The 26,975-nt window shown below is 49.7% G+C and overlaps 1 protein-coding gene and 1 long non-coding RNA gene across 4 annotated transcripts in view; both read left to right on the top strand.

Moving 5' to 3' along the window:
- The first annotated feature begins 7,872 nt into the window (after positions 1-7,872).
- The window catches only part of Actn1 (actinin alpha 1), a 121,690-nt gene continuing 102,587 nt past the window's right edge, over positions 7,873-26,975 (top strand). For 2 of the 3 annotated variants that reach the window (XM_004649279.2, XM_004649277.3), the window contains exon 1: positions 7,873-8,225. In XM_004649279.2, coding sequence (XP_004649336.1) covers positions 8,121-8,225 — 105 coding nt within the window. In that variant the 5' untranslated portion in view covers positions 7,873-8,120. The remainder of the gene's footprint in view (positions 8,226-26,975) is intronic. The other variant, XM_004649278.2, reaches the window with a different exon arrangement.
- Positions 8,506-10,146, top strand: LOC123462085. The gene is made up of 3 exons (XR_006638105.1): positions 8,506-8,568; positions 9,669-9,750; positions 10,099-10,146. It is a non-coding gene; the product is annotated as an uncharacterized LOC123462085 (long non-coding RNA).

The raw sequence follows: 26,975 nt of genomic DNA, 5'->3' as shown, positions 1-26,975 counted from the left end.
TCACTATGTAGTCTCAGGGTGGCCTCGAACTCACGGAGATCCGCCTACCTCTCCCTTCTGAGTGCTGGGATTAAAGGTGTACACCACCACGCCCAGCTACAAAAATATTTTTAGGTAGTCTCACTGTAGCCCAGCCTGACCTATCACTTACTCTGTAGCTCCAGGATGGCCTCCAACTCACAGCAATTCTTTTACCTCAGCATCCAGAGTGCTGGGATTAAAGGCAGGCAAGACTCACACTCCTTGGCTTGAAATGCCTTCTTTTTCCCAACTAGTCCCTATCCTTCTTTCTTGCTTTCATTTTTTTTTTGGGGGGGTGACCCACTGACTTTAATTAGGATTGCTTGCAAGAGTATGGCTGGGAGGTGGTCTTCTCCTGTCCTTCCTTCATCAGTGGCCTCAGGGTGTCAATACCACCCACATGCAGATGACTACTAATACCTCTTTTTCCTGAGGTCAGGGCTATGTAACCAACTGCTTTCTGGATTTTTGTTTATTTATTTGAGAGAGAGAGGCAAGAGAGAGGGAGAGAGAGAGATTGGGAGAAAGAATGGGCACTCCAGGGCCCCTAGCCACTGTAAATGAGCTCCAGATGCATGTGCCACATTTTGCATCTGGATTACATGGGCCCTGGGGAATTAAACCTGGGTACATAGGCTTCACAAGCAAGCACCTTAACCACTAAGCTACCTCTCCAACCTGAAACTGGATCTAAAAATTTATTTTTTATGAGCTGGGTGTGATAGTATACACCTTTAATCCCAGCACTTGGAAGGCAGAGGTAGGAGGATCAGTGTGAATTCAAGGCCAGCCTGAAACTACACAGTGAATTCCAGGTCAGCCTGGGCTAGAGTGAAACCCTACCTCAAAAAAAAAAAAAAACAAAAAAAAAAAACCCAAAAAACAGCAACAACAATAACAAAAAAACCGAACTATATATATAATTTATTTATTTGCAAACAGAGAGAGAGAGAGAAAGGGAATTATGAGGGCAGAGGCACGGCAGGTCCTCTGGTGGCTGCAGACGAACTCCAGATGCATGGGCCATTTTGTGCACTTGGCTTTATGTGGGTACTGGGGAATCAAACCCAGGCCAACCCAGATTGTCAGGATTTGCAAACAAGCACATTTAACCATTTAGTCACCTTCCCAGCCCTGAAACTGGATTTAAAAAATATTTTTATTTATTTATTTGAGAGGAAAAAAGAGAGATTATATGGGTGCACCAGGGCCCCTAGCCACTGCAAAGGAACTGTGCCACTTTGTGCATCTGGCTTTGCACGGGTACTGGAGAATTGATTCCAGGACTTTAGGCTTTGCAAACACCTTTAGCCTATGAACCATCTCTCTAGCTTGAAACTGCATTAAAAATTTTTTTAAATTTATTTATGAGAGAGAGAGAAAGAGAGAGAGAGAGAGAGTCAGAGTCTGAGAAAGGGCACACCAGGGCCTCTAGCCACTGCAAACAAACTCCAGATGCATGTGCCACCATGTGTATCGGGCTTATGTGGGACCTGGAGAATTGAACCTGGGTCCTTATGCTTCACAGGCACGTGCCTTAACCGCTAAGCTACCTCTCCAGCCCTGAAATTGCGTTTTTGTTTTTTTTTTCTAGGCAGGGTCTCACTCTAGCCCAGGCTGACCTTTCTCTCTCTGTTTGCAAATAAATAAATTATATATATAGTTCATTTTGTTTTTTTGAGGTAGGGTTTCACTAGCCCAGGCTGACCTGGAATTCACTATGGAGTATCAGGGTAGCCTCGAATTCACGGCAATCCTCCTACCTCTGCTTCCCGAGTGCTGGGATTAAAGGCGTGTGCCACCACTCCCAGCTTTGAAACTGCATTTAAAAAAAAAAATATTTTTATTTATTTATTTGAGAGAGAGAGGCAGAGAGAGGGAGAGAAGGGGAGAGAGAGAAAGAGAATGGGCATGCCAGGGCTCCTAGCCTCTGCAAACAAACTCTAGATGCATGCACCACCTTGTGCATCTGGCTTATGTGGGTCCTGGGGAATCAAACCTTGGTCCTTTGGCTTTGCAGGCATGCACCTTAACCACTAAGCCATCTCTCTAGCCCTGAAACTGCATTTTTGAAGGGCACTTCAAAACTCAAACTCAATCCATGATTCTCTTTCCAAGCCTTTTCTTCTATTTCATTTCAGTTGGTTGTTCTTCCACGGTTCACCAGCTCGCCAAAAGTACAACTCCATGGTTAAAGCAGGGTTTCTGAGCCTCAGCAATAGTGAAATATTGTTGTTTTTCTTTTCAAGGTAGTGTCTTACTCTACCCAGGCTGACCTATAACTCACTCTGTAGTCTCAGGCTGTCCTGGAATTCACTGCAATCCTCCTACCTCCGCCTCCTGAGTGCTGGGATCAAAGGCGTGCGCCACCATGCCAGACACCAGGGATATTTTGAGCCAGATAATTCCTTGTTGGAAGGTGGTGGTTTTGTCCAGTGTAGGACTAAGGCAGCATCTCTGGCCTCTATCCACCACCATCATCATCATAATCTGTCACTCGTGACAACCAGAAATGACTCTCAACATTGACAAATATCCTCTGGTAGACAGGTACTAAAATATCCTAGGGGCCTGGGGAGATAGCTCAGTGGGTAAAATGTCCGCCTTGTAAGCGTGAAGACTGAGTTTGATCCCTAGTCCCCATGCAAATGTCAGGTGAGGAGGTGCATGGCTGTGATCTCAGCGCTGGGGCCGTGAATACAGCTGAATGCCTGCAACTCACTGGCCAGCTAATCTAGCATAATTGGTCCAGGACAGAAAGAGACTGTGTCTCAAAAAGAGGTGGATAATGTTCCTGAAGATAACACTTGAGATTGTCCTCTGGCTTCCACATGCTCACATTTGTACATACGCACATGGATGTCCACATACATGTGAGCATGCATGCATCCCAAAAAGAGATGCAAGCCAGCTGTGGTGGCACAAGCCTTTAATCCCAGCACTCGGGAGGCAGAGGTAGGAGGATCGCCATGAGTTCAAGGTCACCATGAGACTACATAGTGAATTCCAGGTCAGACTGGGCTAGAGTGAAGCTACCTCAAAAAAAAAAAAAAAAAGAAGACAAAAAATATTGGGAGCCGGGCATGGTGGCGCAAACCTTTAATCCCAGCACTTGGGAGGCAGAGGTAAGAGGATCACCATAAATTCAAGGCCACCCTGAGACTACATACTGAATTCCAGGTCAGCCTGAGGTAGAGTGAGACCCTTCCTAGAAAAACCAAGTAAATAAATAAATTAAAATAAAATAAAAATTGGGCTGAATAGATGGCTCAGTGGTTAAAAATGCTTGCTTGCAAAGTCTGCCAGCCTGGGTTCAAGTCCCCAGTACCCACATAAAGCCAGATGCACAAAGTGTTGCATGTATCTGGAGTTTACTTGCATTGGCAAGGGCCCTGACATGCACATTCTCTTTCCTCTCTCTCTCTCTCTCCTTATAAATAAATAAAAATATTTAAAAACTTAAAATAGCATATGGATGAAAGTCATTAGGTTAAAAGGTGCATTCCTTATTGGATCTGACAAAAACCTCTCTCCCTCTCAAAACCAAAAAAACAATTGCCAGGCATGTTGGCACACACCTTTAATACCAGAACGTGGTAGGCAGAGGTGAGAGGACTGCAGTAAGTTCAAGGCCAGCTTGGGACTACAGAGTGAATCATCCCAGGTCAGCCTGAGCAAGAGCAAGATCCTACCTTAAAAAAAAAAAAAAAAACCCAAACCCCTATCTCTCTCCTTTTTATTTTATTTTATTTTATTTTATTTTATTATTTATTTGAGAGTGACAGACACAGAGAGAAAGACAGATAGAGGGAGAGAGAGAGAATGGGCGCGCCAGGGCTTCCAGCCTCTGCAAACGAACTCCAGACACATGCGCCCCCTTGTGCATCTGGCTAACGTGGGACCTGGGGAACCGAGCCTTGAACCGGGGTCCTTAGGCTTCACAGGCAAGCGCTTAACCGCTAAGCCATCTCTCCAGCCCTCTCCTTTTTATTTTTATCATTTTAAATATTTTATTTTATTTATTTACTTATGTATTTATAAGGATGAGAAAGAGAAAATGGGTATGCCAGGACCTCTAGCCATTGCAAATGAACTCCAGACACATGCACCATCATGTGCATCGGGCTTACATGAGCACTGGGGAATCAAACTGGGGTCCTTAGTCTTCTCAGGCAAATGCCTTAACCGCTAAGCCATCTCTCCAGCCCCTCTTTCCTTTTTATATCCAAACTCCTATGTCTTTCAATTCATCAAGTAGTGTATCATATTTATTTTTCCATTGCTTTCTAGCCTGGGCCATTGCAACAGCTTTGTCACTAGTATGGAAGTTTCTGGCCAGCCTGTCCCTTCCAATCTTCACTTCACTGGTCATGCTAGGCCACTTCTCTAGCCCTGCCTCTTGCCCCTCCTGGCCTTGGAGTCCTAGTCCAGCCACATTGAGTTGCTAGTCATTCCTGTGTAGCATGTAGTCTCCTGCCTCTGCTAACTCCCATGGTTCCCTGTGTCCGGAATAACCTCCCACTGTTACCTGTCCTTCATTAGTTAAGGCTCAGTCACATTTCACCTACTCTGAAAAATTATACCTGCAGACTTCTTTTCCATGCAGCTCAGGCCCTCCCGTGTCCCTACAGAAGTTCTCCCTGCTTCTGTCTCATTGGGTCACATTTTTTTAAAGAATTGCATTTTAATTATTTTTATTTGAGAGAGAGAGAGCGAGAGCGAGAGCGAGAGCGAGAGCGAGAGAGAGAGAGAGAGAGAGAGGGCCGCGCCAGGGTCTCTAGCCACTGCAAATGAACTCCAGATGTGTGTACCCCCTTGTGCATCTGGCTTTATGTGGGTCCTGGGAAATTGAACCTGGATCCTTTGGCTTTGCAGGCAAGTGTCTTAACTGCTCAACCATCTCTCCAGCCCGGGTCACTTTTTTTCCCCCCAAGGTAGGGTCTCACTCTAGCTCAGGCTGACCTGGAATTCACTATGTAGTCTCAGGGTGACCTCGAACTCATGGCGATCCTACCTCTGCCTCCCGAGTGCTGGGATTAACGGTATGTGCCATCACACCTGGCTTTCCAGGTCACATTAAAAAAATTATTTATTTATGAGAGAGAGGGAGAGAATGGGAGTGCCACAGCCTCTAGCCACTGCAAAGAAACTCCAGACCCATGTGCTACATAAGTATTTGGCTTATGTAGGTCCTGGGGAATGGAGCCTGGGTCCTTCTGATTCATAGCCAAGCAGCACCTTAACCGCTAAGCCATCTCTCCAGTCCTGGGTCACGTTTTTGTTTCCAACATCTGTCTCTGCTGGGCTGTGTGGGGCTGAGTGAGGCTTTTCCATTTCTATATACATAACATCTAGCACCTTCACTGACACACAGACAGTACTCAAAAATATTTATTAGGTGAGTGACTAGATACAGCACCATCATCACCTTCTATGTTAGGGTTAGAGTCATCTTTTAGAAGTGGCTGTGAAATAGTGCATAAATCTGCTGTCTCCAGCTAGGAAGCACTGCTTCCTTGGCCAGGGATTTGGGGAAGGCAGAGGAGATGTTCACACTTGCATAAACGATGTGGCTAAGGATGCTTGGATATCTACTTACACCAACATCACTGGCTCCTCTGCCAGTCGGAGGCAGTTTTTCCCCCAGTCTGACCATCCAGGCTTTAAAAAAAATTCTTTTTTTTTTTTTTTTTTTTTTTTTTTTTTTTTTTGCGGGAGACAGAAAGAGAGAGAGAGAGAGAGAGGGAGAGGGAGGAGAGAGAGAGAATGGGTGTACCAGGGCCTCCAGCCACTGTAAACGAACTCTAGATGCATGCGCCACCTTGTGCATCTGGCTTATGTGGATCCTGGGGAATCAAGCCTCGAACCAGGGTCCTTAGGCTTCACAGGCAAGTGCTTAGCCACTAAGCCATCTCTCCAGCCCCCATCCAGGCTTTTTAGGTATCCTAATTCAGGGCCCTTCCTGTCTGTGAACAACTTCTTCTAGCTTGTTCACTCACACCAACATCTGGATTGACCGACCTTTGTGTGTATTGCAGTCACCCAAGCCATTTATCCTACAGACACAGCTGGCTGCCCACTTTTGTACTTCAGAAGTTTCAACTGAACTAACCAGGGGTTGAAACTACCCAGGTGTAGGACTTGTTGAGCATGTACACATCTTTTTCTGGCCACTGATCCCTAAATGATACAATGTAACTGCTACTCCATGGCATTCACATCACATTAGGTGCCCTGAGAATCTGGATGTGATTCAAAGTATACAGGAGGGGGCTAGAGATTCAGCCGAGCGGTAGAGCCCTTGCCTAGCATGTGTGAAGCCCCGAGTTCAATCCCCAGCACTGAAACAAACAAAAGTATACAGGAGGATGAGTATAGGTTATGTGTAAAATACAGTGTCATTTTACACGAGATTTAAGCATCTGTAGACTTCGGCATCTGCAGGGGTCCTGGAACCAATCGTCGTGTGAATGTATAAATTAAGCCTGCCATGTTAAGTGTTGGGATGCAAGACTTCTTACATGTCTCTTGTTGACAGTAGTGTACAGGTGACTGAAGGTTTGTGTCCCGATTTTTAGATTCACCATCCCATAGGAGCCCACAGGGATGGAAGGCATGCCTCTCCCTAGGATTCATCGCTGTAGCTGGACCTAGAAGTTTACACCTTTTTATTTATTTATTTTTTTACTAAGCCCAGAGTCTAGCCAGGGACCAAGTGGCTTAGTTAACTCCTGCTCTCCTCCTTCATCCAGTGACAATAAGGTTTCGTTTGTCAGGCACAAGGTTACAGCACTGGCCTGTGGTGTCCTGAGCCTGCTTAAATCTCTCATTGAGCTCAGCCCTTTGAGCCTCAGTTTCCCCATTTGTGAAGCGCATGTATATGGGAAGGGGTTGTGCTGTAGGTAGACCATTACTCAGGGTCCTTCCTCCTAGTCTTCAGCGTGGGGGGGGGGGTTGTGTGGCAGGGGGAAGGAAGCAGCTGGCCACCAGAGGTAACTCCAGCCCCACAGCACGTGCCTACGGGGATCCTGGGAGCCGGGAGACGCAGCTGCCGCCACCCAGGAAACCCGCGGCAGGGCGGTCCCCCCCAACCCCCACCGAGCCCAAGAAATGTCCCTTGGCGAGGCGGGAAGGCTCAGTAGCCTGAGAACCGTTGGCCGGGGACAAACCTGGCTGCCGCAGGGCAGGGATCAGCCGGGTGGCGCGGGGCGGGGCCGGTGGTGGAGTCAGGAAATTCCTTTCTACCGCAGCTCCTCCCCAACCCCCTTTTCCTAGGTTGGCCGACTGGTCCCAGCCCAGGTTTCCAGAGAAAGAAAGAGAAATTAAAATACTCCCCGCTCCCCTTCCCCATCCAGCGGGTGCAGCTGTGGATCGCGGGTGGGGAGCTCTGTAACCACCCCCCTCCCCATTGCGCCCGAGTGCCGGGCCTTCCCGCTCGCAGGGACCCGGTGCAATCCCCGGTGGCTCCCGGACGCTCCGGAGCGCGAGGCCACTCGGTGTCCGAGCTCTGGGAAGCGTTCACCCCCCCCCCCCAACTCCCCGCCCCTTGTCCCCAGCTTCGGTCCCGTTCAGCTTAAGCCGGTGTGTCACATGAGCTGCGGGGGAGTGGGAACCGGCGGAGTGGGCGGCGGCCTGCGCGCCGGTGTGGGGGGGGAACCGGGGGGCCGCCCCAGTCCACCTATATATATATGCACCGAGGCTCTCCTGACGGATGCCAGGAATTCCCAATGAGAGGCGATGTGGGGGAAGTTTGGGCAACTCGGCCTGGCCAATCGAGAACCTCGAGAGGGTTCTGCCCCTTCCCCCCCCCCGCCCCCGCCCTCCCCGCCCCGGCGCTCCCGCTGCGCGAGTGTGTCCGCCTCGCTCGCTCACTCGCTCGCTCAGTGTGCGTGGAGATTAGGTCCAAGCTGCAGCCTGGTCGACGAGCGCCCCGGCGGAACTGGGTGCACGGGGAGCTAGCCCGGCCCCTCCAGCCCAGCCCTGCCCAGCCCTGCCCTGCCCTGCCCCTACCGACACCCTCCCCACGCCTGGGCAGCAGCCGCCGCCGCCTGGAGAGAAGGTGGAGGAAGAAACGCAGCCCCTAGCACGCGCGCACCATCATGGACCATTATGATTCTCAGCAAACCAACGACTACATGCAGCCGGAAGAGGACTGGGACCGCGATCTGCTCCTGGACCCGGCCTGGGAGAAGCAGCAGAGAAAGGTTAGAGGCATCCCCCTACCCCTCCACTCCCCTTTTCCTCCTCCTCCCCCAACCCATCCAGTCACCCACCAGTACCACCACCATCCTCCGCAGCTCCCCAAGTCTGGATGGGCTCCGCTCCGCTCCTCCCGCCGCGCTCGCGGCTCCCGGGGCTCGGAACCCGGTTCCCGGCGCGCACGGGCGGGGGCGGGGACGGCGCGGCTACTGCGAGGTGGGGTGTTGGGTTACAGGCGCGCGGGGGGGGGGGCGGAAGAGGGGAGAGCCCCCCCCCCGCCACCACTTCTGCTCCCGGGAGCCCGCGAACGGTGGCGCCGCCGGCGGGCAGGTCGTCTTCGTAGCGCGGGTGATCCTCCCAGCCACGCCGCGGCGGCTGCTGCTGCGGCGGCGGCTCCCGCAAGCCTCCGGGCGTGGGCAGGGCGCGCGGAGTGGGGGCGGCGCTCGGGAGGCTGGAGCTGAGGCCCCCCGACTCTCAGGGCTGCTCGCTCGGCAGCGAGGTTTCCCCCTCCCTTCCCCGCCCCTGGCGCCTCCATATGGCGTGCAGACAGACGGCACGCTTCCTGGGCAGCCTTGGGCTCCATACCGAACCCCGGGCCAGCTCGCTCCGGGGACTCGGGTGTCCCGAAGCCCTGCCCCTCGTGAGGTCCCGAGAAACCCGCGGCCGGGATACCGACGCCGCCTCGGGAATGTGCTCCGGGGTTGGGGGGTTGGGGAGGGAGAGTGGAACCGCTGGGACCGTGAAAACCGGGGTGGGGTGGGATGGGGGCGTCTGCGCGCGCCCCTGGGCCGTGTGGGGGCGGGGTCTGGACCGTTTTATTGCTTAACTCAGTGGTCGGTAGCTGCAAGCATGGTCGCTACGTCCTGCTCCGCAGACCTCCTCCCGTCCCCCGTCTCTTCCCAGGCAGCTTCATTTGAGTCGAGGGGCTTCCGGGGGAGGGACGCTCTCCCGAGCTCTTGGGTCACTCTCTGGGGGATTCCTGCTTAGCCATGCACTTGTATCCCAGGAGCCATCCGCGAGGTTCCTGCTCTGGTTCCCAGCCTGGGCTGGGGGACCAGGAGATAATAGGACCCCTGGCATAGTGGCTAGTGGCTGGAAGAGATCCGAAGCCGCTCTTGTTTTTGAGGGGGGGTTGACACCCTAAGCCTGGCACGGCTTCCTGCTTAAGCCGAGAAGTCCCTGGAGGCCACGTACCCTGAGCCCCCTCCCCGCCCCGCCCGGTCCCCGCCCCTATCCGGTCCCTCCCCATTTCACACCCCCCCCCCCTTGATCTGGGAATGATGGGGGGAGAGTGTGCAGGATAGCGCGTCCCTCTGGATAGTGCGGTTAGGGCTGGGCTTCAGGGAGACTGCTCATGTCCAAAAATGGTAACATTCATTCCTTTTTTAAACTTAAAAGGGGGGGGGGGAGTTTAGAGAGCCGACTGAAGTTTTTTCTTCTTCCCCCAGCTAAAGGCATCCTGTATTAGCTCACTCAGGAATCCTAAACCCTGAAACGGTGCCCTTTACTCACTCCATCAGACAAGTAGAGGTAATTTAAAACACACCACAATGGGCTTCCTTAAAGAGGCGATCCTGGGTCCCTGCGCCCGCCAGGGGCTTGTCCTGTGCCCAGCTCTTTACAGCTACAGCGGCATCTGAAGCTTTCCTGACTTCTTTTGTAAAGTAGAAGTAGCTTGCCACTCCTTCCTGTCACCCCCTCATCTCCCCCCTCCCCATTCCCGTTCCCCCCCACATCCGAAGGCTTTACTCACTGAGCTTATTTCCTGGGACCATTGAGCTGCTGCTGCTGGAGTGAGCAATTTGGAGATTCCCAGGAAGGACAGGGCAAGGGGGCCACAGATTTTTCCTCTCCCTCTCCCCCCTCCTTTTCTTTCAGGGCAAAGACATCTTGAGAATAAACTTGTACCGGAGGAGCGGGGATTAGGTTGGTAGCAATCTTGCTGTCTTCCATGGTCCCTGCTGGGAGTCCGCGAATGGGCAGAAGTGATGGAGCTGTCCGGGAAGCGGACCCTCCTGGCCTATGTGACTCAGTCCCTGGGGGACATAGAGCCCTGGGCCTACCCTGCAGTATCACAGGATGAATGAATGAATATTCAGTGTAGTTGGGGGGAAAAAAAATACAGATTGCCATAACTCTGACCTGGTAGGAACAGGTTAACCTGGGAAGTTTGGTCATCTAAGGGCGCACACAGTGTCAGGAGCTGGTGTTGTCTGATGTGTGTCAACGTCCTTCTAGTCCTGTCCCCTAGATTGTCCCACATGTCACTCCCGAAGGCTCTGAGCGGTATACACATGGGCTCGAGAAGGAAGTGGCCAGTTCTGAGTCTCGGCTGGTGTCTGGTGCACAGTGGGGCTGATACCCAGCTATGCCCCCAACAGGCAACTGCCCCCACTTACTCCTCCTTGGTAGGGAGGTAGGAAAGCACCAGAGGAAGCCCGTACTTGTGTTGTTAGGGTTGGTAGTGGGGGCCTGGCGGAACGGCAGGGCCTCTACTTCTGCTTGGAAAATTGGGTCCAAGTTCTGTTGCTGTTTTTTTTTTGTCCTGCAATTAGTTCTCTATGTTTTTTTTTTTTTTTTGGAGGGGCTCAGTTTCCTCATTTGTAGAGTATCTGCTCTGTCTGGTTCTCTCTAGGTCGATAGTGATATGTAAGGAAGGGGTATTATATAAGGCTTAAAGCAACTTGAAGCTTTTGCCACTCTCCCTCCCACCAGGTCCTTGAGTGGACAGAGCTGACTCTCACTCAGGGAGGTAGAGGAGAGAGCTGGGTTTAGGGGGAGGGGGTATGCCTGGTGCAGTGGTGGGACCCCAAGATCACTGGATGAGAAAGAAGCAGAAGACCTCTTTTAGCCCTGGTGTATCAAAGCTGTGAGACTGAGAGCAAGTCAGTTGCTTCTCTGAGCTTTTTGATGCTTTTTAAATATTTTTATTATTTATTTGACAGAGAAAGAGGGGGAGAGAGAGAGAGAGAGAATGAGCATGCCAGAGCCTCCTGGGGAATTGAACCTGGGTCCTTTGGTTTTGCAGGCAAGCACCTTAACCGCTAAGCCATCGTTCCAGTCCGCTTCTTTGAGCTTTTATTTGATAGCTCTACAAATGTTTTGTGACCGCCAGCTCTGAGCCAGTACTAGTTCTTGGAAGTAGGATGCTGAGCAAGATAGACCAGATTCCTGTTCTTGGGGTTCCTTCCGATTCTCCTCACCTGTGAATGTGATTCACTCCTGACCTCCCCTCTCCTCTTGCCACACCTGGCTCTTACAGGTTATTTTCAAATGGGGCAGTGGCAGCTCCTTCCTTGGTGGAGGTAGCGCCCTTGTGGGTGCAGGTAGAAGCCTGAGCAGGCAGGAGGCATGACTTAAGGAGTGGCTTGTTCCTTCTCCAAAGAATGCTTCGGGGCAGAGTTCTTGTGGCTGGTCCCCTGCCTCCAGATGCAAGATGCAGCCGTCTGTTGTGCAGAGCCTGTGGCATAGAAGAGATGCCCAGCCTGTTCAAGCTTTCAGGCTTCTTGGTTTCTAGGCTGAGTTCTGATGCCACCTTTCCTAGGACAGATATTCTTTTCATGGTAACTGGCTTATTCCCTCACATAGATCTTGCCACACCCTTTTAATTGTACAGGTGTCTGGCAGGCTGGAGAGAATATCAGCTTGCAGTCCTGGCTTTTCCTTTCCAGGCTGTGACCTTGAACTAGTTCCTTACTGAACCTCCCAAGTTCATATGTGTGTGTGTGTATCTATCTATCTATCTATCTATCTATCTATCTATCTATCTATATTATTTATTTTTTTATGGTTTTTCAAGGTAGGGTCTCACTGTAGCCCAGGCTGACATGGAATTCACTATGTAGTCTCAGGGTGGCCTTGAACTCATGGCGATACTCCTACCTCTGCCTCCCGAGTGCTGGGATTAAAGGTGTGCGCTACCACCCCTGGCTCCAAGTTCATATTTTAACCAGTTCCTAACTGAACCTCCCAAGTTCATAGTTCAAAAACAAAAATAAAAACAAAATGTGCTATACTATTGACTTGAAATGTGCAAAGTGGGTGTTTCTGTTCTTGACTTGTGTCCTCTTTCCCCTGAAGCCCTGGAGGTTGTGGGTGACTGTGTATTCCCACAGGTGCCAGCCCTGGGACTTTTGCACCTAGAGGTGCTTAATATTGTTGAGTGAATGGCTGTCAAACAGAGCAGCACTGGCAGGTGAATGGAAGGTGGCTGGGGATAAGCTCTCATCCTGATTCTGCACCCACAGCAGACCAGGTCACAGGAAAATTAGGCAGCCTCGTTAACACTTACTTGTGGAGAGCAGAGCCTGTGCAGAAGCTAAACAAGGGCATGGGGCAAGTCCTGTGAGGAGGTGGAGGATCCATGTCCTTACCTGCCTGAGGAAGGCTGGGGCATCCTAAACCCCCAAACCTGGGTGGTGCCTGGTGAAAGTGAAACCAGAGAAAAGAACTAGCTCTCTCACCACAGACTCCAGGCTATTCTGTTCTAACTTTCTCTCTCTCTCTCTCTCTCTCTCTGTTTTATTTATTTATTTATTTTTGGTTATTGAAGTAGGGTCTTACTCTAGCCCAGGCTGACCTGGAATTCACTATGTTGTGTCATGGTAGCCTGGAACTCAGGGTGATCCTCCTACCTCTGCCTCCCAGGTGCTGGGATTAAAGGCGCCACCACGCCTGGCTTGTTCTGATGATCTCACTCATGACGTGTTCTTTACTGAATTCCTACTGCCTAGTACAGGGGCAAGACTGTTGTAAGCAGCCTGGGGAAATTATAAAGGGCTCTAGATGAATCACCCATGCTTGGGCTCCATCCCTAGGGCTAGGCTCTGCAGATAAATGTGCCCTGGGCACACTAGAAGTCCGGATTTTGGCTCTTCCACTGACTAGCTCTATACCTGTTTTAGGTAAATCATTTTTTTTTTTTTTTTCCTAGGAAGGGTCTCACTCTACCCCAGGCTGACCTGGAATTCACTATGTAGTTCCAGGTGGCATTAAACTCATGGTGATCCTCCTACCTCTGCCTCCTGAGTGCTGGGATTAAAGGCATGCACCACCACACCTAGCTGTGTGGCTGCCTTTTTTTTCGCCCTTCTAATTAATTTATTTATTTGAGAGAAAGATGCAGATAGAAAGACAGAGAGAATGGGTGCACCAGGGCCTTTAGCCACTGTAAACAAACTAGATGCATGTGCCACCTTGTGCATCTGGCTTACATGGGTCCTGGGGAGTTGAACCTGAGTCCTTTGGCTTTGTAGGCAAATGCCTTAACTGCTAAGCCATCTCTCCAACCTTCTCTCTCCTTGTTTTATTGACAAGCTCCTGACATATAGTTGGTATACCACAATCATAATTCCCTCCTACCACCTTCCCCTTTCCAGATTCTTTTCCACTGAATTCCTTCTTTCCAATGAGTCTCTTTTTTAAAAAATGTTTATTTATTTATTTGGAGGGGTGGGGGAAAGAATGGGCATGCCAGGGCCTTTTTTCACTGCAAACAAATTCCAGATGCCAGCACCACTTTGTACATCTGGCTTTACATGGGTACTAGAGAATCAAACCCAGGCTGTCAGGATTTGCAAGCAAATGCCTTTAACCATTGAGCCATCTCTCTAGCCCTCTCTTCTGTATTTATATCATCACTTTTTACCTCCGCCCCCCCCCCCAGGGGGGCCTTACTCTAGCCCAGGCTGACCTGGCACTCATTCTGTAGTCCTAGGTTGGCCTCAAACTCATATGCAATTCTCCTACCTCTCTACCTCCTGAGTTGCTAGGATTAAAGGCAAGTACACATCCGGCCATTTTTTTCCTTTTATTATACAGGTCTTGTGAGGTCATAAATGCCACGCCACTTTGTGAGCTCTGGTTCATTCTAAGCCATGAGAACTCTGGTTTCTTCACCTGCAGGATGATGCAGCCTCCTTTGCTCTCCCTGTTCCCGCCCCTGGGTGCTTGGAATGAAGGGATGGGTGTTAAAAGTGTCTGAGGGGCTGGGAGCGTAGCTCAGTGATAGGGTTCTTGCCTAGGGCCCTGGGCTGAGTCCTCTGTATCATAAACAAACTTCTTTTTTTCTTTGGTTTTTTTAAAGGCAGGTCTAACTCTAGCCCAGGCTGACCTGGAGTTCACTATTCTCAGGGTGGTCTCGAACTCACGGCAGTCCTTCTACCTCTGCCTCACTAGTGCTGGGATTAAAGGCATGCCCAGCTAAGTAGACAAACTTCTTTATCGAGGTGTGAAGGCAGGAGGACCAGGAGTTTAAGGTCACTTTCTCAGCTATGTAGTGGGTTATATAGTGAGCCTTTGTGAGACCCTTTCAAAAAATATATATATTGCTAAAAGTGCTTAAAACCTGTGTCAGCTTGTTAAGGTGCAGGGAAAATGACTGCACAGTGTGACTATCTAAAAGCTATTTAGCGCACACGTGTGTTCAGGTCCCAGTGTTCCACTAGCGAGAGAGGGCTTTCTCTGGGCACTGTCCACATCTCCTAGCAGCTTCCCTAGGCCCACTTTACCCTATGACCTGGTGCAGCTTTTTCCTGTCCAAACCCACATGGGTGTGTTGAGAACTGGTGCCCCACTGGGCGAGGTGGGCAAAGCCGAAGGAGGAGCACACCGGGAAGGGGAAGGGCTGTGCCAGGAGGCTGCAGAGGCCAGCTGGCCTCAGACCAGGCAGGCATGTGCTGGGAACCAGATTTTCCAGTTTTGAGGAATGGTGGGACTACTGGAAGTGGGCTTGTAGGAGCCTGGCTGGTCCTACTCATTCTTAAGCTCAGGGTTTTGCTTATTCAAACCTGGCCCTGAACCAGGCAGGGAGCATTCCCACTTGTTCCTAGGCTGGCTATCAAGTCCAAGCTCCCTAAATCCTTCCTTTCTGGCATATAAGGATATATTTATTTATTTATTTATTATTTATTTTCCTGAGGTAGGGTCTCACTGTAGCTCAGGCTGACCTGGAATTCACTATGTAGTGTCAGGGTGGTCTCAAACTCATGGCGATCCTCCTACCTCTGCCTCCTGAGCGCTGGGATTAAAGGCGTGTGCCACCATGCCCGGCCGTGTCTGCCTTTTTTGAGTGTGTGCTGGGTGTCAGCAGCTGCCCTAAGGATTTGTGGGCACGAGCACATTTAATCCTGTGAGGTGGACCCTGCTGCATTCCCATCGCACAGGCAGAGAATGGTCTAGCAGTTCGGAACTTTTTCCAGAAACACAAAGCCAGATGGTGGTGGCCCTGGGATTCAAAACCGGGCAGTCTGCTCTGCTGTTTGCACATCTTACGTTTTTGCACTGTGCTGCTTATAAAACAATTGCCTGTGTGTAGGAACATTTAACGGAAGGCAAATGCATACAAATAAAGCCTCACTGATGGAGGTGTTGTGGAATTAGATAATGGTGATGGTTGCCTGACCTTACAGGTAGATTCAGAATCATTGGGTTGTGCACTGCAACAAGGTGACATTGATGGTATAAGAATTGTATCTCAATTTTGAAAATCCTAAGAAAAGACTAATAGAAGAAGATGACAGTTGCCTGTCATCCCACTTCCCAGAGCCGAGCAGCGTCACAGGAGTTAGCATCTCCCATTCTCATGCCTCATCCTTACTTGTCTGTTGTCCTCCCTGCTCATTGCCTGCTATGGGGCTGGGGGTCTGGGGTCATGGTGGGAGGAGAACTGTGGAGTCATTGGGAAGAGCAGCTTTCAAAATGAAGAGTGGATCTGATGGGCCCTTTTCTTGGAAACTGTCTGAGAATAGATGACAGATAAGCACAGGCAAACAGAAGGCTGAGGAGGGTGGCGAGGAGGTGGGGGTGGTCTTCCTCCTCTCTACATGTTTCAGTCTTGGGGGAGAATACTGGGGTCTTGTGAATATGTACCCTGTTGGTTTGGAATTGCTTCTTGCCATCTGCCATCCCCGGGGTCAGTAGGCGGCAGGGGATGGGGGCAGCTTTCCTTAGGGTAGGGCAGGCATGGGGTAGGGGGGGCAGCAGCACCTCCCCAGGAGGTTGCCTAGCAATATTGAGTAGGTGACTTAGCCCGCAACCGAGGCAGGAGGAGAATAAAAGGCATCGGAGATGGGTAGATTCGGAGGATGCTGTTCCCCTGGAAACTGTTGGCTTGGTCCTTGGCTACCATGGTCCGCTCGTGGGGCTGGGATCTGCTGCTCTCCACTGAGGGGAAGCAGGGTCCTCTCTCCAGGCCTGTATCCTGAAGAATCCAGGGTGGAAGATGTAAGAAACCCTTCTGGCAGGAGTTCTATGTCACACACACACGATCAGTGGCCTTGGTTAATGTTCCCAGCAGCCTGGTGAGGGTTATGTGGGATGTTCGCTCTTCCTAGGGAACCATCCTGAGCACAGGCGCATAGCTGAACAGAGAAGGAGCTGGGAATGAAGGCACTCATACGCTTATTACCTAAAGTGAATGGTTCATTTTGGTTCAAAGCATTTCACACGTCCAAAATACCAAGAGGGAAGTGTAAACAATGTCCATCTTCGGGGGAGGGAAGAGGTGAAATGATATGCTGTTGGGAGGAAGGCTGGAGAGTTTCTACTTTATAAAATCAACCAACACATATTGATTAATGTCTCGGATTTCCAAGTTAAGTAAAAAGACCAGTTGTTTACACTGGTTAAAGGATAAATGGATTGGGAGTGCCTCAGTCTGTCCAGAAATCCTTGAGGAAGGCACTGGGGAGTTCTCCCCCTACCAATAGGGAAATCGAGATCCACAGAAGTTAAGTAACTTGCCCATGAGTGACCAACTGAGAAGCCAGGTTAGGAACAAAAGGTAGGCAGGCTGACTTCAGAACCCTTGATTTTAACCAGAAATACAGGCATACCCTTTGTTCTGAAGGAGTTTGTTTTCTTTGAAACACAAGTCTTCAGTGAAATAATAAGAAGCCAAGATGATTTATAACCAAGTACTTATTTTATGATTCTTGATTTGTAACATTTTTGCCTTTTTGCATTAATCATAATGCAGTTTCTCTCTGTTAATCATGAAGCAAGCTTGTGAGGACTTACCCCATTTTATGGGTAGGGAAAGTCAGGCTCAGAAAGGTTAAATGACGTTTCCAGGGTCAGGCCTGCAACACTGAGGAGTTAATGTAGGTTTTGACTCCAGTCTTTGCCTGGAGGGTCCTGAGGCTGAAAGGAGGCTATAGCATAGGCCTTTCTGAAGCTGCTTCATTCTAAAGAGTGGAGGAGCTGGAGAGACAGCTTAGGGGTTAAGGCACTTCTGGGAAAAGCCTAAGGACCCAGGTTTGATTCCCCAGGACCCATGTAAACCAGATGTACAAGGTGACCCATGTGTCTGGAGTTTGTTTGCAGTGGTTGGAGGCCCTTGCATGCCCATTCTCTCTCTCTCAGATGAGTAAATACATTAAAAGAAAAAAGAGTGGAGGATGATAATTGGGCTTCTTGGCATCTTTCAGTATGAATAACACATAAGGATTAGACTAAGCTTCCCTGCTTCTGGAATGCTCCCTAGTGGCCCTGGTGGCTGCTCCTGGTTCTGACCCCAGCTTTTGGCTTCCTCTCAAGTTCAGTTGCCCTCTCTCTTCCCTCTGCTTTCTTATTTCTCCATTGCCTGAATGTAACACTGTGTTTGGAGAGGTTCCTTTTTGTGGTCATCAGGGGAGCAGGCAGGCCTCACTTCAGGTAGCAGGTTTATTTGATTGTAGAATTCCATGTGAAACCCTCAAGACTTCACACTGGTGTGTAAGCCTTGATTGAGACTGTTAAGAAAGGGGTGGGGAGAATTTAGGACTTAGTTTGGCTTTTGGCACAGCAGTGCCAGGATTTCTGAGCCCAGCTGAGAGAGCGGCTCCAACTGGAGGACAGTGTCCTTTTCTGAGTGTCAGCATTGAGCATCACAGGGCAAATGAGGGTCTAAACCAGAGGCCGAAGTGGGTCAGTTCAGAGTGGAAAGGTAGTCAGCGGGGGAAGGAAGCCTCTTCCTGGTTACCTTGTTCCTGTTTCTTGGTGGTTGGGACTGCTTGGGGCATGGTGACAGGTCATAGGACTGTGATCTGAGGTCAGGCCGGGGCTTGTAGGGGAACTTTCTTTGTTTTTGTAGGAAGGGTCTCGTTCTAGCCTAGACTGACCTTGGAATTCACTATGTAGTCTCAGGATGGTCTTCAACTCATGGCAAACCTCCTACCTTTGCCTTCTGAGTTCTGGGATTCAAGGTGTGTGTCACCACGCTCAGCACATTTTTCTTAAATTTTATTTATTTATTTACTTAAGAGAGAGTGAGAGAAAAGAGGCAGATAGAGAGAGAGTGGATGTGCCAGGGCCTCTAGCCACTGCAAATGAACTCCAAACGCAAGTGCCACCTTGTGCATCTGGCTTTACATGGGTACTGAGGAATTGAACTCAGGTCCTTAGGCTTTGTAGGCAAGCCCCTTAACCACTGAACCATCTCTCCAGCCCAGGGGTATATCTTACTTCAATTTATTTATGAGAGAGAGAGCATGTGTGAGAAAATGGGTACAGCAGGGCCTCCAGCCACTGCAAACAAATTCCAGATGAATGTGTCACTTTGTGTATCTGGTTTACGTTGGTCCTGGGGAATTGAACCTGGGTCCTTTAGCTTTTCAGGCAAGCACCTTAACCTCTAAGCTATCCCTCCAGCTCCCGGGGGACATTTTTTTTTTGAATCTATCTCAGCAGTTCTTTTTTTAAATTTTTTATTTTTATTTATTTATTTGAGAGTGACAGACACAGAGAGAAAGACAGATGGAGGGACAGAGAGAGAATGGGCGCGCCAGGGCTTCCAGCCTCTGCAAACGAACTCCAGACGCGTGCGCCCCCTTGTGCATCTGGCTAACGTGGGACCTGGGGAACCGAGCCTCGAACCAGGGTCCTTAGGCTTCACAGGCAAGCGCTTAACCGCTAAGCCATCTCTCCAGCCCACCGGGGGACATTTTTAACAGGTCTAGAGATTTATTTATGTATTTGTGTATGTGATAGGTGTGCATGGAGGTATGAGATCAACCTCAAGGCATCTTTCCTCCCATCTTTTTTATTTTTATTTATTTATTTATTTTGCTTTCTCAAGGTAGGGTCTCACTCTGGTCCAGGCTGACCTGGAATTAACTATGTAGGCTCAGGGTGGCCTCAAACTCATGATGATCCCCCTACCTCCTCTGCCTCCCAAGCGCTGGGATTAAAGGAGTGCGCCACCATGCCTGGCTCCATCTTTTTTAAAATAACTTTTTTTAATTGGCAGCTTCCATAATTATAGACAATAAACCATGATAAATCCCTCCCCTCTCCCACTTTCCCCTTCACAACTCCACTCCATCATATGCCCCCCCCCAATCAATCTTTTTTTTTTTTAAATATTTTTTATTTATTTATTTGAGAGTGACAGACATAGAGCTAAAGACAGATAGAGGGAGAAAGAGAGAGAATGGACGCGCCAGGGCTTCCGGCCACTGCAAGTGAACTCCAGACGCGTGCGCCCCCTTGTGCATCTGGCTAATGTGGGACCTGGGGAATCAAGCCTTGAACTGGGGTCCTTAGGCTTCACAGGCAAGCGCTTAACCGCTAAGCCATCTCTCCAGCCCTCTCTTTTATTTTGATGTCATCATATATTCCTCCTATTATGAGGGTCTTGTGTATTTAGTGCCAGGCAATGTGAGGTCATGGATATCCAGGCCATTTTGTGACTGAACGATTGCATTGTAAGCAGTCCTACCCTTCCTTTGGCTCTTATATTCTTTCTGCCACCTCTTCCGCAATGGACCCTGAGCCTTGGAAGGTGTGACAGAGATGTTTCAATGCTGAGAAATCCTCTGTGACTTCCTCTCAGCACTATTGGGTCATTCCAGAGGTCATTAGCATCCAAAAAGAGAAGCTTCTCAAACCAAACGTGAGAGTAGCATTAATATATGGGTATGAACTTCAAGAAAAGTGCTTACAGGGCAGTTTATTGAGCATAATATATGCATTTAGGCAGACAGGAGCAGACGTTACACTCCTAGGGCTCATGACCTCCCCTACCATAGGCTTTTGATTAGGTTTTCAGTACCAGGCATGCATTCCCTCCCATGGAGCGGGCCTCCAGTCCAATTAGAGAGTGGTTGGTTTCTCCCATAACAGACATGCCGCTATTGCACCTGTTGGCTCATTTGGCCTGGCTGATCAATGTCTGCTGTTTTCACCACTGATGACTCATATGTCCCATAGGGCTGCATGCAGTGTAGCTTTTTTCCAGCTTTCTTTCTGCTGGTCTACAGGGAGGAGGTTTTCAGCTCAGCTCCAGCTTGATTTCTCAGTGACTTTGCAGTCCAAGCATGCGGAGTCTTTAGCAATAGGATCTTACTGTCTTTCTGGTGGGAAACCAAGATCCTTCCATCTTTTTGAGATAGGGTCTCTTGTTGCTGCTGTGTACACCAGTCTAATTGGTGCTTGAGTTTTCAGATTTTCCTGGCTCTGCTTCCATTGCCATAAGTGCATTGGGATCACAGATGCATGTTGCCCCTTTGCCCACCTTTACCTGGGTGCTAGGGAAGATGAAATTCCAGTTAGCAGACTTGCAAGCAACTTCCTTTAACTGCTGAGCCATCTCTCCAGTCCTAATTAAAAAAAATTTTTTTGCAAGGTAGGATCTAGCTCAGGCTGACATGTAACTTACCTTAGTGCCATGCTGGCCTTGAACTCATGGTGGTCCTCCTACCTCTGTCTCTTGAGTGCTGGGATTAAGGGCTGTGCCACCATGCTGGGCTTGCTTTCTTTTTTTAAAAACACAGGGTCTTATGTAGCCCAGGCTTGCCTCAAACTTGCATTTCCCAAGTGCTGGGATTACAGGTACGTATATCACACCCAGCTAATTTAGCCTTTTGAGACTGTAGCCTAGACTGACCTGGAACTCACTATGAATGCCAGACTGACTTCAAACACTAGGTGATTCTCTTGCCTCAGCCTTCATGCCCCACTTCTGAAGATTTTTTTTTTTTTTTTTTTTTTGTAAAGCCATCTGTAAAGCGAGAAAGATAGATTGGTGCTGTACCCCACTTTCAAGTCCTCTGTAGGTGAAACGACATGGGGCAGGGAAGTTGGAGGTGGGTGGCTTCCTTCAGGCAGGGCTCCTGATGGAACCTGGCTTTCCACATTGACGGGAGTCCCTGGGCATGTGGAGGACCTGTGAGGATCAGGCCGTGTCTTTGCTTCTCATGTCGGACATGGAGAGAGCAACAGCTCGTGGTTTAGGGATGGAGAAGTCAGTCACCGTCGGTACAGTCCCCGCCCCAGGAAACAGATCCCTACCTGTCCTGTCAGTGGGAGTGCTGGCATTCATGCGTGCGTGTGTATGTTTGTGCCTGTGTGTGTGTGTGTGTGTGTGTGTGTGTGTGTGTGTGTGTGTGTGTGTATGTTTGCGTCTGCCTGCCGGTCTGGCTCCCCGAAGCCAACCTTTCTGTTGTTTTTGGCCACGGCTTTGACTTTGGCAGAGGAGTGGTTCCCTTCCACTGCCGCAGACATCCTCCAGATAAGACATAATGGCACTTTCCAGTCTCGTTCCTGATATTTCAGAAAGGTCTGTCTTCCAGGAACCCAGAGTGCTTTTCCAGGCAGCCTTGGGAGCTAGGACATGGAGGCAGCCTGTGAATGGGTTTTCCTGGAGGCAGGGAAGTGGGGCCAGATCCCAATTTCCTGCCCTTCACCCGGGTTATTGTGGCCAGGACCAGAGGTATCTGTGCACACATGAAGCCCTGAGACCTCCTGTTAGAGATCTGGAGATATTTTTTTTTTCCACACTTAGGTCCAAATGAAAGTCCTAGCTTTCTTTTCTTTTCTTTTTTTTTTTTCCCCTTCGTTCTGACTTCTTAAAAAAATGTTCTTTTGTTTTATGGTGCTGGGAATGGAATGCAGGGCCTTGTATGTGCTAGCCAAGAACTATACCTTTCCTTTTTCTTTTTTTAAATTAAGCAACAGTAAATTTAGAGGTTGATTTATGTGTGTGTGCGCGTGCTATTTTGGGGTCTCAGTCTGGACCTGTCTGACACCGTGCGTGAAGCTGCTTGGCATGAGCTGTGAGGCCACACTGGCAACTAGGGGTGCCTGGCTGGGGGACTTACTCTTGATTCCTACTCTACAGAGGTTGAAGAGCGGGCTCAGGGTAGGCCCACCTGGGTAGACCAGCTATCCTGTCTGGGAATATGGCATGGACATCCATTCTTCTCTTGTCCCAGCTTGAAACACCCTTGGTGCTGTGCGTTGGTCAGGCACATTCTCGGTGTTTTCACAGATAAAGCTTTTATGTCACGCTCACGCTCCTGAATGAGAGCTGGTGGGAGGTACAGGGCATCCGTGAGTATGGGAAAGACCTGAAAGTCTCAGATAATTACTGAAGATATTTCTAGCTTTTCTGATCTTGAAGCTAGGTTACAAAGACCACGTTGGCTTTAGAATTTTTATTTTTATTTTGTTAAGGTAGGGTCTCACTATAGCCCAGGTTGACCTGGAATTGACTATGGAGTCTCAGGGTGGCCTAGAACTCACAGCAGTCCTCCTACCTGTGCCTCCTGAGTGCTGGGATTAAAGGTGTGTGCCAACACGCCCAGCTTATTACTTTTTTTTAAAGATTTTTTTGTTTATTTTTATTTATTTATTTGACAGTGACAGAGAGAGAAAGAGGCCGGGAGAAAGAGAGAGAATGGGTGCGCCAGGGCCTCCAGCCACTGCAAACAAACTCCAGACATGTGCGCCCCTTGTACATCTGGCTAACGTGGGTCCTGGGGAGTCGAGCCTCGAACCAGGGTCCTTAGGGCTTCACAGGCAAGCGCTTAACTGCAAAGCCATCTCTCCAGTCCCCAGCTTATTACTTTTTTTCCTCAAATCTTATTAACATTTTCCATGATTATAAAAAGTATCCCATGGTAATACCCTCCCTCTCCCCCAGCTTATTGCTTTTTATTTTTTTATTTTTATTTTTTGGTTTTTCGAGGTAGGGTCTCACTCTGGCTCAGGCTGACCTGGAATTCACTATGTAGTCTCAGGGTGGCCTCAAACTCACGGCGATCCTCCTACCTCTGCCTCCCGAGTGCTGGGATTAAAGGCATGCGCCACCATGCCCGGCTGCTTATTGCTTTTTAAAAAAGCATTTTTATTCATTCATTTTTAGAGAGGTAGAGAGGGAGGGAGGAAGGTGTATGGGCTGGCCTCTTGCTTCTGCAAAGGAACATGGGTGTTGTGCATTTGGCTTTACTGAGGAATTGAACCCAGACCAGCAGGCTTTGTAAGCAAGTACCTTTAACTGCTGAACCATTTTTCCCAGCTCTGCTTTTTTTAAAATTTTTAAAAAAAATTTTATTAGCATTTTCCATGATTATAAAAAAATATCCCATGGTAATTCCCTCCCCCCCCCACTTTCCCCTTTGAAATTCCATTCTCCATCATTGCTTTTTGTTTTTTTTTTTAATTACTTTTTGATGAAACAAACATTCAATGACAAAAATACTACTGCAAATTTGGGGGTGCTTCTAAAGGAATATTTTATAGTGTATGTCTTACAGTGTTCAGTGGCGTTTTCTAATGTTTGGAAGCTATGTGTAGTCTGCAAGACAGAGAGGCTGTGTTCCCAGTAGGAAACTCGGTTTATTTATAGAGTTTTGGGAGAGGCTAGAGGAGGGGGCCTGGTGACCCCCCTGCACTTGACCAGTCCCATTCCCAGGCTCTAGAGGTAGCTAGTCATGACAGCCATGTCCGCTTGGCCCTCTCTGTTCTCTTTGCTCTTTCTTTTTCTCCTCCTCTCCTGGCTGTCAGCCACTTAGCCGTTGACTTGCCCATTTGGCACCTGGGCTTGAGGATGGGTTGGTGCGAAAGCTGGAAAGGACAGATGTGTTGGCAGGCTGCTGGCCTTGTTACGCTCTGTGGGCGCCGCCGCGAAACTCTTGGCTCTGAGGACATTTAGAGGATTCTTAGTAACCTGAGGCTACTTGGACAGTGTAAGGTGGGCTTGGGGGGGGGTGCTCTCTGGGGGACCCCTAGCAAGTGTGATTCCTCAGGAGCCTCTCTGAGCAGTACACTCTTGATCCCTGAAGAGCAGGCAGGCGGGAGCGAGCTTGCATGTAGTAGGTATTTCCTAAGTACACGTTGAATGTCCCTGGTCGGGAGTGAGGGTCACTACAGTCCATCAGGAAATGCTCGGGTGTCATGGTCTGAGCAACTAAGGACTATTTTAACAGTAGGGTTACTTCCTGGGCCCAGGACAGAGGTCTAGTTGTGTCCCCAGACTTAGGTGTCAAGATGAAGCCAGAGGTCAGGGAAGCCATCTCCATTGGACTGGGGCTAGACCCTTGGATGACCTCAGCCCTTGCCATGCTACTTGAGGCAGCTCAGCTCCCTGGGTGCTCATGGGTCTCTCCCAGCTCCCACAGACACAGTCCAGTTGCAGTTTTCTTCTTGGCCAGCTGCCCACTTCAGATTCCTCTCCCAAGGGCCTGGCTGTGCTGTCCCCTTCCCCACACCCTACCCTCTTCCTCCCTGGAGGGTGGGATCATTTGGCTGGGGTCCTTGTTTCTGAGAAATCTTAGGAAGTTTCTGGTCCTCTTGTGTGGGCTTGGTGCCTTCAAGTCCGAGTGAGACCTCTTTGTTCCTTCTCCTTCCGATTTCCCCAGTGGGGTGAGAACTTTCCCTGAGTGTTGGTGTCGGCAGCCCGTTGTCCTTAGCTACCTTGTCCTTAGGGTTTAGATCTAGGCAGAACCATGGGGCCTCCACCTGGCCATGATGTGGGGTCTCTCAGGGCCTCCCTACTGGGACTTTGGAGGGTGGCCTTTGGGATACTGTCTTTAATTTTTTTTTTTTTTTTTTCCAAGGTAGGGTCTTGCTCCAGCCCAGGCTGACCTGGAATTCACTATGTAGTCTCAGACTGTCCTCAAACTCACGGAGATCCTCCTACCTCTGCCTCCCGAGTGTTGGGATTAAAGGCGTGCGCCACCATGTCATGTCCAGCTTTTTTTTTTTTTTTTTTGGTAGGGTCTTGCTCTAGCCCAGGCTGACCTGGAATTCACTATGGAGTCTCAGAGAGGGCCTCGAGCTCTCGGTAAGCCTCTGCTCCCAAGTGTTGAGATTAAAGGCATGTCCCACCATGCCTGGCTTTTGTTTTATTGTATTTTATTTTATTTTAATGAGAGAGAGAATTGGCAAGCCAGGGATCCCAGCCACTGCAGTTGAACTCCAGACGCTTGTGCCATCTTGTGCGCATGTGTGACCTTGTGCCTGTTCACCTTGTGTGCCTGGCTTATGTGGGACTTGGAGAGGGGAGCATGGGTCCTTAGGCTTTATAGGCAAGCGCCTTCACTGCTAAGCCATCTCTCCAGCCCTAAATTAATAAAGAAGTTATTTATTTGGTTGCAAGGAGGGAGGGAGAGAGAAAGAGAATGGGTGCTCCAGGGCCTCCAGCCACTGCGAATGAACTCCAGATGCATGTACCACTTTGTGCATCTGGCTTGACATGGGTACTGGGGAATCGAACCTGGGTTGTTGGTTGTTAGGCATCGCATGCAAGCGCCTTAACTGCTGAGCCATCACTTCAGCTTGAGATTGTCTTTTTTTTTTTTTTTTTTTTTCTTTTTTGGTTTTGGTTTTTTGAGGTAGGGTCTCACTCTAGTTCAGGCTGACCTGGAATTCACTATGTAGTTTCAGGGCGGCCTCAAACTCCCAGCAATCCTCCTACCTCTGCCTCCCCAGTGCTGGGATTGAAGACATGTGCCACCATGCCCAGCAAGATTGTCTTTTTGAACTATTACGTCAGAGAGCTGTTTGGCAGAGTCCTTCCCTGCTTCTTGGGCATAGGAACAGATGGTGGTACTTTGTTAAGGAACAGGGCCCTGTCATGCTAGACCAGCCACACCGGAGCCTAGCCTGTAAATCAGGGCCTGTATCACAGGATGGCAGGGGTGGCAGTAGATGCTGGTCGCTGCTCAATTCTAAAGTCCTCACTTGGATCACCACATGCGGACCATCTACAGGGCCTGAGGCAGTGGTGGATTCAAGCTCTTCTGGTGACCTTGAGGGGTTGACCTCTGGGCTTCCAGCCTGACGCTGAAATTAGGCATTCTGCAAAGTCTTTTATCTGTGCCCTTAGCTTCCAGGAGTTTGTTTCCACCCAGCAGGGAGGGCTTGGGCGGGGTCAGGTGGATAGAGTCAGATGAATGCTCTTCCCTTCTAGGCTGACCCAGAAGCCAATGCTCAATGACTTGGGCTACATCTTTGTTCTCTGACTCTGCAAATGCCTGCTTAGGGTGTGGCCCTGAGTGGAAAGCTAGCTGCCCCAGAAGGGCAGAGTGGGGGAGGTCATGTTTGGTGTTGGTGAGGCCGTCCCAGCCCCGCCCCTTAGCCTGGGTACCACAATCAGGACCTGGCGTGAGTGGCTCTGGAGGAGGATGGGGGACCATCTCTCCGCCCTCTGTAAGGTGGGCAGTTCATATTTAGCCTTGTGCATTGGCTTGGCTCAGCTCTCAGCCTGGTGTGGGGAAGGTCGCCCGCCCTGTGGGCTTCCTGAATCTGTGAATCTGGCCAGAGTCTGGGACAAGCCCTTCTGCTTGGGATCTAAGGGACTTGTGCCAACAGGTGGCTTTGTCCTTCACAGCTTTACTTCCAGGGCTCAGCTGTGTCCCTTCTGTCCCTTTCAGCTATTGAAGAAATCAGATCATAGAGTAGCCAAGCCAGAAGGGACCTGTGCTGTCACCTGGGATAAAGTGACCTCGGTCTGTAGTGGCAATCTGATGTGACCGAGGACACTTTGCCGCAGG

The sequence above is a fragment of the Jaculus jaculus genome, chromosome 7, assembly GCF_020740685.1.
Source record: "Jaculus jaculus isolate mJacJac1 chromosome 7, mJacJac1.mat.Y.cur, whole genome shotgun sequence".
In the NCBI taxonomy this organism is placed as follows: Eukaryota; Metazoa; Chordata; class Mammalia; order Rodentia; family Dipodidae; genus Jaculus; species Jaculus jaculus.
Note: the sequence above shows the minus strand (reverse complement) of the source record. Positions and strands in the feature narration are given on the sequence as shown.